Below are 9,826 nucleotides of genomic sequence, written 5' to 3' on the forward strand. Positions count from 1 at the left end.
CTCGCGCCCCATCAGCCTGCAGCCCTGTGGGGCCTGATACTTCATCACGCGGCTGGAGGTGCCTGATCGAAGGCCATCCTTCCTTATCCTAGACTCTTGCCGAACCCCTGTGGAGCAGCCTCCAGCATGCTTGCTGAGGAGGACAGGGTGGTGAAGGAGGAAGCCCTTCACCTCGCCAGAGACAGGCCTCCAGCCCCGGCACTGCGCTTTGCGCCCTGCACAAAGGCACGCACTGACCGGCGATGCTTCTAGAGGCCTCTTTGTTTTTATATATGTTTGTGATGATTGGGAGGCATGTAAGTGCAGTGCTGCGACATTTCCTGATATCTGGGGTTCATTGGCATGGAAAGTAAGGCCGTGAAGGCCAGGACTTTGCTTTCACACAGATATATGTTGATCCTGAAATGAAAACCTGCCGCCAAATGAAATACGTAACGTCTTGGCTCCCGTGAAGTCGGCATTATTTATTTTTCTTTTTAAAGACAGGCCTTTTCCCTTGATGGGTGGGGTGGGTGTTAGTGGTGTGGGCTTGTCTTCCTGCCAGGAACGAGGCTCTTTTCTGGAACGCTAGTCTTCCCAGCTCTTGCCAAAGCTAGAAACACAGCAAATGAGAATGATCGATAAAAAGTGAAAAGTGCTGAGGAGAGTGCGGGTTTTCATGAGCGTTACACCGTATCAAGTGGCAGTTGGCACTGATAGGACTGAAATTGTGTTGCTCGATTAGCCTGGAAAACCTCAGCTGGTTCGGTTGATGGACCTGAAGGAGGGGTGGGGCTGGGGGTTGGTCTGCTTATTTGGTTTGTCTTTGTTTGGCTTGAAACTCTTGTGTAGGGTTTTCTTGTAAGCAAAACCCAAAGTCTTGGTAAAAGCTCTAAACGTCATAACTGTTTGAGTACCTGCTCGAGGAACAAAATAATCCAGTTCAGAGTACACAGAGAATGAATGTTGAATTCTTGAGAAAATGTTTCTGAACCTCAATCTTTTTGGTGTAGCTTTATCGTAGTGACAGCGACAGTTCAACGCTGCCCCGGAAGTCCCCCTTTGTCCGAAACACTTTGGAAAGACGAACCCTTCGCTATAAGCAGGTATGCGCCACGTAGACTAATATGCCATCTATATGTACGCTGGGAGTTATTTCTACAAACCTGAAGAGGTAATATTTTAGGTAAGATTAATTGAAAGGTAATATATTTATTTCCTTGTTTACTTAGGTATAAGTTTTAAAAGTGTATATAATGTCAATATGTTACTAATATTTGTTAATTTCCTAAGATAATGTCATAATCTAAGATAATACATGATCTTTACATTTTAAAATATAATAAATTAATAAACAGCCATTCTGTATAAGAGATTCTTCTTTCTTTTTTGACAAGGGAATATATACAGTTTAGAAAATTTGAGTCTTTCAACATGGAGCATTCTCCTACATAGGACTGTTCTACAGTTTTCCTTTATATACACCGAATGTTTTCTCCACATCATGCCAGTTTACACAGTTTTGCTGCTTTTAATTTGTACGGTAGTGGTTCCCTGACTTTCCCGGGCAAGAATTCTTTGAAAGAAAAAAAAATTCTCAGATCTCCTTGTGGTGGTTGTATTTAGAGTAGCCGCTGACTGAGAATGATAAGAAAATACATAACTCAGCAACAGAAGTATTTCTCAGCAGCCATGCTGTTGGCATTTTGGCCTAGGTCAGTCTTTGTTGGGGGCTGTCCTGTGCACTGTGGGCCGTTGAGCTGCATCCCTGGCCTTGACCCACTAGTTGCCAGTATCACCCCCTCCCCCAGTTGTGACAACCAAAAATGTCCCCTGAGGGCCCAAGTCACCCCTGGTTGGGAACCAGTGAGCTCTGGTATGAATTCAGCAGAGCTTTTAAATGAGTTTGTGTTTATTAAGTCACTTATATTTGCATTTAACTTCTGTATATGTGCAAAATAGTGTTATGGGTGTGTAAAACGCATACAGTTATTCAGTCCTCCCGACAACGCTGATAGGCTCGTGGATTTGTGATTTTGTTGCACTAACTGCCTTCCCCAGCGTTGTTAGCCATGGCGTGGGAAGTACTGCTCTCAGCTCCGTGTACAAAGTTCTATTCTTGTCTTAGCACTTTCTTGAAAACAGGAGACTTGCTTACTTCAGGCGTATATGGGGAGGAACGTTTTTTTGTTGTTGTTGTTGTTGTTGTTGTTTGGTCTCGCTGCGCGGCTTGCAGTTGTAGTTCTCCGACCAGGGATCGAACTTGCACCCCAGCATTGGAAGCGGGGAGTCCTAACCATTGGACTACCAGGGAATTCCCTGGGGAGGAACGTTTTTGACAGCTTGTGTGTGTTTAACCAGAAAGCCCTCAATGTGGTTTATAACGTGCTTTTTTCCCGTTATACAGTAGATCATTAAGATTTTGCCATGTCGGTATATTTTTCATCTTTTTACAATAGCTGCGTTTTTTGCTGGCCTTAATGTATTTGATCACTTTTCTCTTGTTAGGTATTTAGGATTTTTTCTGTCATAAACCTTTTGCACATCATCAGCTGTGCCTTTCAGATGCAAGTCAAATGAAATTTCAGAACCAAAGAAAACACAACATTTTGTGGCTCTTGCTTATATTGTCAAGTAGCACTTGAGAAAGATGACGCCCTCCTGCCCCGTGTGAGAGGGTCTGTTTCCTTGCGCTTTAGCCAAAGCCTAGGTCGTCATTACAGCGGACAGTTTGCTGTCACTGGCTCGTTACCGGAGTGGAGGTTTGAATCCGTGTCGCCCACATCCGTGTTGTGTTGGCGTCGGGCCACGCTGCGGGTGTCTCCCTCCAGTGGGGTCGGTCACTCGGGGAAGAAGCTGCAGGCAGGGCGCGGGCGGGGTGGGCGCGCTCACGGCCGCGGTCTCGCAGCCCTGCAGGTCCTCCCTGGCGGCGCTGGCGGCGCGCACGTCCCTGGACCTGGAGCTGGACCTCCAGGCGTCGCGGACGCGGCAGCGGCAGCTGAACGAGGAGCTGTGCGCCCTGCGCGAGCTGCGCCAGCGCCTGGAGGACGCCCAGCTCCGCGGCCATGCCGAGCCCCCGGCCTGGCTGCTGCGCGACGAGCGCTTCCGGAGCCTGCTGCGGGAGGCCGAGAGGCAGGTGAGGCCCCGGCCCGCCAACGGGGGAGGGGGCAGGCGGGCGGGCCTTTCTCCCTTCCCGGTACCCGGAGCTGGCAGGGGCTTCCATCGCTCTTCCTTAAAACTGGAAGCAAACCCGTCTGGTTCACTCCGCGTTGCTGTTCCAGACGAGACAGACCAAACTTGACTTCCATCAAGAACAGGCAGCTGAGAAGATGCTGAAGAAGGTCTCCAAAGGGGTGTGCCAGCTGCGCGGGCAGAGCCTCAAAGAGCCCATCCAGGTGCAGGCGTTCAGGTGGGGGGAAGCCCAGGCCTCGCTCTCCCGCTTGCTTTTTACTGTCATACCTTTGTCATTTAAAGAGTAAAGTAAGCATGGAGAAAGACCCACAGGAAGTCGAGGACAAAGCAGGAATCTCCCCTGCTGTTAGCATTGTGCGGAGTTTCTTCCGATCTTTTTTTCTAAACACTTTTTTTCATGCTGCTTGTAATTACAGTGTGGGTTCGAGTTTGCATTTAGCTCTTTTTAAATTAAAATACCCCATGTTGCCACATCATGTTATCTTTTTTGGCTGTAATGTTTCATCTAACAGATATAATTTACCTATTTTATACCCTGCTTCTTTCCAAATGTTTGCTCTTGTAAACAGCACAGTGATCTACATATAGATGCATATGTGTATCACCTTTGCCTTTTTACTTAACTTTTGATTGAAGCATAATAGACATACAGGAAAGCGTGCATATCGTCCTATATATGAAATACTTCAGTGAATTGTCATAAACCCTACATGGCAAGAATCAAATGTTATCAGCACCCCCAGATTTCCCACACCAGAATAACCACCATCTTGAATGTGAATAGCGTAGATTAACTTTCCCTGTTTTTATTTTTTATATGAGGAAAATCACCCAGTTAATCTATTTTCTTTTGTGTCTGGCTTTTTAAAAAATTGAGGTGAAATTCACGAAGCATAAGATTAACCATTTTAAAGTGAACAGTTCCACGGCATTTAGTAGTCACAATCTCTATTCAGTTCCAGAACATTTCCGTCACCCCTAAAGGAAACCCTGTACCTCCGTTAAGCAGTCACTTCCCCTTGCCAACCTTCCGTCAGCTCTTGGCAGCCACCATTCTCCTTTCCAACTCTGTGGGTTTGCCTGTTCTGGACCTTTCATATAAGAGGAGTCATACAGTATGTGGTCTTTTGTGTTTGGCTTCTTTCACTTAGGATAGTATTTTTAAGGTTCATCAATGTTGTAGCATGAACCAGTGCAGTGTTCCTTTTTAGGGCTAAATAATATGTGCCTGACCTCTAGACTTAATTTGTTTATACCCTGAATTTTTACCTCCCCATCATAAAAGAGTATAAAACACTATAGCTGTCTTCCTTCAACTATGATTTAGAACTCCTTGTATAGTTTTTCATTTATTCATAAAGAAAATATTTGCTGAGCATTTACGTTATACCAGGCACTGTTCTAGGCACTGGAGACAAACCCTTGCCTTCATGGGGCTTTGTAACTTCTATTAAAATTTAGAGAGGGGGCCGGGGCAAGAAACTTTAGAGATTCTGTATACAGATGTGCTCCTGGGGATTGAAATTCAACGTGTTCTCTGAGTAAGAAAAGCTGTCATTGATGGCAGAGCCTCTTGCCACCTTTCACTGCATTTCTATCAGCCTCTAACCTGTAATTCTTTCCAATCGCAGGGAGAAGATAGCATTTTTTACAAGACCAAGGATTAACGTACCTCCTCTGCCCGCAGACGATGTTTGATGTAGTGCTTTGTACACATGAAGTATTTATCTGCCTGTTTTATTTTCATGAAGTTCTTAGACTAGCTAAATTTGTCTTTAAAATATTTGTGCAAAGCTATTAATATACACATTTTGTAAAAAATAAATAAAAACAAAACACATATATCTATACATATATATTTTATAATAGTGACGGCAACAGGGCTTGGTTTTTCCTTGTTGTGAAATTGACATCTCTGAAGACAGGTTATTTTATAAGAGATCAATTATCATGTTAAGAGTGTACAGTTTTTACACTGTGTTATTTGACTTAAAGGCTGGAAGACAGAAACGAAGTGAGTTCAGGCAAATTCACTGTATTGTAATTTATTTATAGTACTTTTTTTTTTCCTTGAAGGAAAATACTGACTTTAAGATGTATTTTAAGACTGAAATTTTGTTCTTCAGTATTTGTCATGCGGTAGAATGGATCTTTGGGGCCGGTTTTGTGTGTGACATCCGAAATGCAAACACTATGTGCCGAACTCGCGTCACTCGTCCCGTTTCTCCTCTGTGCATTTATCATGTATATTGTACACTTTCGCACCCTTTGTGTTCTGTTAAGATGCCACCTTAGGGGCTCAGTCCTGAGTCAGTGCGGGGTGCGTGTTGCGGAGCTCGGTCTCCCGCGCGGGCTGGGCACCCGTAGCCCCTGGTTTCCGTGCACCTTTCCGTGCCCACCCCGGGCCTGAGGCCGGTCATGGAGACCCCCGGCAGCCACACAGCCCACCCTCACCCGGCCTCGGCAGCCCCGCCTGCCTTTCCATTCCGCCCCATCTGATCCTGACCTACAAGGAGGGCGGTGGTGGAGCTTCTGCTCTGCTGCTGTGCCCTGCGGGAAAGTGAAAAGAGAAGAAGGAAGGTGCGTTTTTCACTGCGTCACCGGATCCGCTGATGGATAGAGCAGTCATGACATGGACACGATAAGCTTTGAAGGCGCTTTTTTGAGGAAGCCAGCTTCCATGGGAACTACAACTACCCGGCGAGTCACTCACAGGAGAGCCTGTGCTTTCGATCAGAGGGCCCCCGCCCCATACTGGAGTCGTCCCAACATTTCTTAAGAAATCTTAGAACTAGCTCATGAGGCAAAAATTCTTTACGTAATGAAACTATACCATCCTTTTAAAATGCCAGGTGGTATAGTTTGCCTAATACGTATTTATGATACATGAGATGCACTCTCCTTCATGAGGCCTCGGAGAGGTAAACGAGGTGAGTCACACAAAATGTCCAAGAAAACGGAACCCTCCTACTGGGTCTTTGAGCTCCTCCCTTGAAAGTGCCCCTCCCCCCTGAATCGGCAGCATCTCTTCTCATTCGTCTGTAAGCACTCCCTTGTATAACCCACCTTCCTTTTCACATTTATTAAAAATGAATTTTGTAAAAGCATTTCATTGACATGTGACCTATCACGGACAGTGAAGTTGTCAGTGGTGGTAAGGCTGAAAACTGTGCTTTTTCACATTTGTCACTTCTTGCTATGTATTTCTGTCTCTAGTCTCGGGTTTTTTTTTCTTTTTTCTTTTGCTAATTTCCCTGCATACATACCCACAACAGAGGTAGAGAGACAAAACACATGAGTGCTTGCCAGAAGTGCCCCCCAGGAGACAGCGTTGCTGCACGGGTCAGGTTGGTGGCAGGCCCTCTCTGTCCCCAGCTGTTGAAACTTCAGACTGATGGATTGGCTGCCGCTGGACTCTGGGGTGTGTGGAGAGCAAGTCATATGCGTCTGAGGTGCATGGCTCCCCAGACGTGGGAGAGCCCCGGCCGCGTTGCCTGGCCTCTGTTTAGACACTGCCACTTGAAGCTCTAAGTGGGTGGAAGGGTTGAGGTAGCTTTCCTGCTAACCCCTACAAAGTAGCAACGTGGGGAAACCCACTGTGCCAATACAGAAAGCCCGCAAGGGTTTTCAAATGTCACTGCCCAGTAGATACAGGTTTCTGTTTGGAATGCTTCCCCACCCCAGAGTTTAAAAAAAGAAAGAAAGAAAAGAAATCCCTCCTTTGGCCCACCAGAAACAAATGCAGCCCCAGCTTTGGTGTCAGTTCAAGGAGCGCTGTGTTTTGCACCTTTCCCCTGTGCTTCTCCGCCTCCCTCCTGCGTCTGTCTGCTTTCGCACCTGAATGGGACCATAGTCAGAAAGGAAGGAAAAGCCAGGCCAACGAAGGACGGGGAGGTGACGGGTCCGTGCTGCTCGCAGGCTGTGCTGGAAGCGGCACGTGGACAGCGACAGAGGCCAGCCCAGGAGGCAGGGCACGAGGCACCCTAACTGGCTTCTCTTTCGTGATTTGATTGTGCAGCTTCCGACTAGTTAAGACTGCCACCCCCTGGAAAATATCCCACGTGTCCGAAAAGTGAAGTCCTGTCGTCTTAAGGGGTATTTTCTTATGTTTAAGTTTGCCCATAATCGTGCCTTGGACAATCCAAAGTCTGCCACCAGGGTCCTTTAGAAACAGCGTGATGAGTAAAAGGGAATTCGGTCTTCATCTGGTCACGTAATTGTCACCACCAAAATAAGTAACCTTCTGTTGTGGGAATAAATTATAATCAGTATTCATCTCTATTTTTGTCACTGTTCTAATTGTGTCATTTGTATTGTTTGAAAGTATTTCTTCTACAAAATTAAACTAACCTGCCTTAAGAACAGAATGGAAATGTGTGTGATTTTTTAAAAAAATGTAATTAGAGACTTAAATATATTAAAATGTATATAATTTTTTTCAACATAAAAATAGAGGTATGAAAATAGAATAGTACAATGAAGACACATGCAGCCCTCTCCCCTACCCCTTCAACATGGATCATTCTTGGCCCATCTTGTTTGGTCTGCACCTCCGCCTGCCCCCACTTCCCGTGTTCTGAAGCAAATCCCATACACCTTTCTGGCTGAGCTGGAAACATTTCAGTACATATGGCTAAGAGAGAAAGACACACAATATTCTTATCACATCATAACATTTAATAACTCCTCAATGGCATTCATCATCCATGGTTCACCTTTTCACTTGCCTCAAGGTCATTCATTTTTTTTTAACTGAACAGAATCCAAATATCTGTTTATTGGGATTTTTTTTTTTAAGTCTGTGGTTTTTTTGGGGGGAGGGGCAGCTTTCTGGAGATAGAATTCACATACCATACAATTCACCCTTTTAAAGCATGTAATTCATCAGTTTTTAGTATATTCGGAGTTTAGTATGTTCGTAGCACACATGCTACAATCAATTGTAGAACTTTTTCCTCACCCTAAAAAGAAACCCTGTGCCCGTTAACCATCACCCCCATTTCTCCCTCTCCCCCCCCCCCCCACCCCTGATAACTGCTAATCTTTCTCTCTCTGTGGATTTGCCTATTTTGGATGTTTCCTGGAAATAGAATCGTTTAACCATCACCCCCATTTCTCCCTCTCCCCCCCCCCCCACCCCTGATAACTGCTAATCTTTCTCTCTCTGTGGATTTGCCTATTTTGGATGTTTCCTGGAAATAGAATCACATGCTATGTGTGTTGGCTTTGTTCGCTCAGCGTCATGTCTTCTGGGCTCATCCACGTTGGAGCCTGTGTCAGGACTTCACTCCTTTTTATTGCTGAGTAATATTCCTTTGTGTAGATAGACCACATTGTGTTTATTTGTTTGGCAGTTGATGGCCATTTGGGTTGTTTCCACTTTTTGGCTGATAGGGATAATGTTGCTGTGTACATTTGTGTACAAGTTTTTGTGTGGACATAGGTCTTTATTTCTCTTGGGTCTATACATAAGAGTAGAATTTCTAGATCATATGGTAATTCTATGTTTAACCATTTGAAGAACTGCCAGACTTTTCCAAAGCAGCTGCCCATTTTATATTCCTAGCAGCAGTGTACAAGGGCTTCAGTTTCTCCACTTCCTGGCCAACACTTGTCATTTTGATCATAGACGTCTTCATAGGTGCACAGTGGCATCTCAGTGCAGTTGTGTCTGTTTTTAATTCACAGGATCCATCCCCCCTACCACACATATACCTTTGTAATTTGTTGAAGAAACAAGATTGTGTGTTTTCTGATCTCCCACAGCCTGGACTTGGCTCATTGTATCCCTGGGTGTAGTTGAACATGTTCCTCTGAACTTTATTTCCTAAAAATAAATGCTGAAAAAAAGCTGCTGTTGAACCTAAAAGCTTGATCAGATTCCAGTTCGTTTTTTTCCTTTCTTTTTTGGGGGCTGGGATGGGTGGCAAGACATACCTTCATCCATCAGGTGACTTACAATGTTTCTTTTTATAGGGTCTGCAACTATTGATAATCAATACATAGATCCATTAATTCACTAAGGGTTGCAAAATGATGATATTCTCTCAATTTTTAAAACATTATTGTTTACTTTGAAATGCCTTTATAAAGAGAAACTTACTAGTCTATTTGATTATCCAGTGGTACAGTTTGTATGGGAAAAGCAAGATAAATGCTTGATTTTTTTCTTTATTGACCAGTTTTGAAAATAATTGTTTCCCCAGCACTGTTACAGTGGTGACCAATTTGTTTTTGGAAATTTTTTTTTTTAGTATCGTTACTATTAACACAAATTTAAATATGTTTGGTGTGCTTTAATCCATTGGAGTTGTTATCCTTATTAATGCTCAAATTCCCTGCTCTGTAGCTGGGGCAACCTCTACTTGTTGACTGCTGGGTCCTTTTTATATGTCTCCAGGAGTCTGAGATGGCTTCCTTGCTACTGAAACGGAGCGGGACCCTACAGAGCCTTCCCGGGGACAGACACTTGCCCAGGCCCCATGTCCCCTGCCCACCTCTTGAGTGTAGAAAAGCTTTAGCATCCTAGACCTTCCCTGAGTTCCAAAAAGAAAAATTTAATAAGAGAAGAAAAAAAAAAAACAGAAACAAAAGAAAATATTCAAGTAAGACTAATAACAGTTTAGCCATAAAACAAGGTCAAGGGCCTTTGGTT

The 9,826-nt window shown here is 44.5% G+C and overlaps 1 protein-coding gene across 4 annotated transcripts in view; it reads left to right on the forward strand.

The window, feature by feature from the left end:
* WWC3 (WWC family member 3) overlaps positions 1 to 7,528 on the forward strand; it is a 127,627-nt gene extending 120,099 nt beyond the window's left edge. For 2 of the 4 annotated variants that reach the window (XM_024115455.3, XM_028492513.2), the window contains 4 exons: positions 993 to 1,085; positions 2,888 to 3,115; positions 3,261 to 3,388; positions 4,803 to 7,528. In XM_024115455.3, coding sequence (XP_023971223.2) covers positions 993 to 1,085; positions 2,888 to 3,115; positions 3,261 to 3,388; positions 4,803 to 4,869 — 516 coding nt within the window. In that variant the 3' untranslated portion in view covers positions 4,870 to 7,528. The remainder of the gene's footprint in view (positions 1 to 992; positions 1,086 to 2,887; positions 3,116 to 3,260; positions 3,389 to 4,802) is intronic. The other 2 variants (XM_024115457.3, XM_055086311.1) reach the window with 2 other exon arrangements.
* Positions 7,529 to 9,826: the final 2,298 nt, after the last annotated feature.

Source organism: Physeter macrocephalus, chromosome 7 (assembly GCF_002837175.3).
Source record: "Physeter macrocephalus isolate SW-GA chromosome 7, ASM283717v5, whole genome shotgun sequence".
Lineage (NCBI taxonomy): Eukaryota > Metazoa > Chordata > Mammalia > Artiodactyla > Physeteridae > Physeter > Physeter macrocephalus.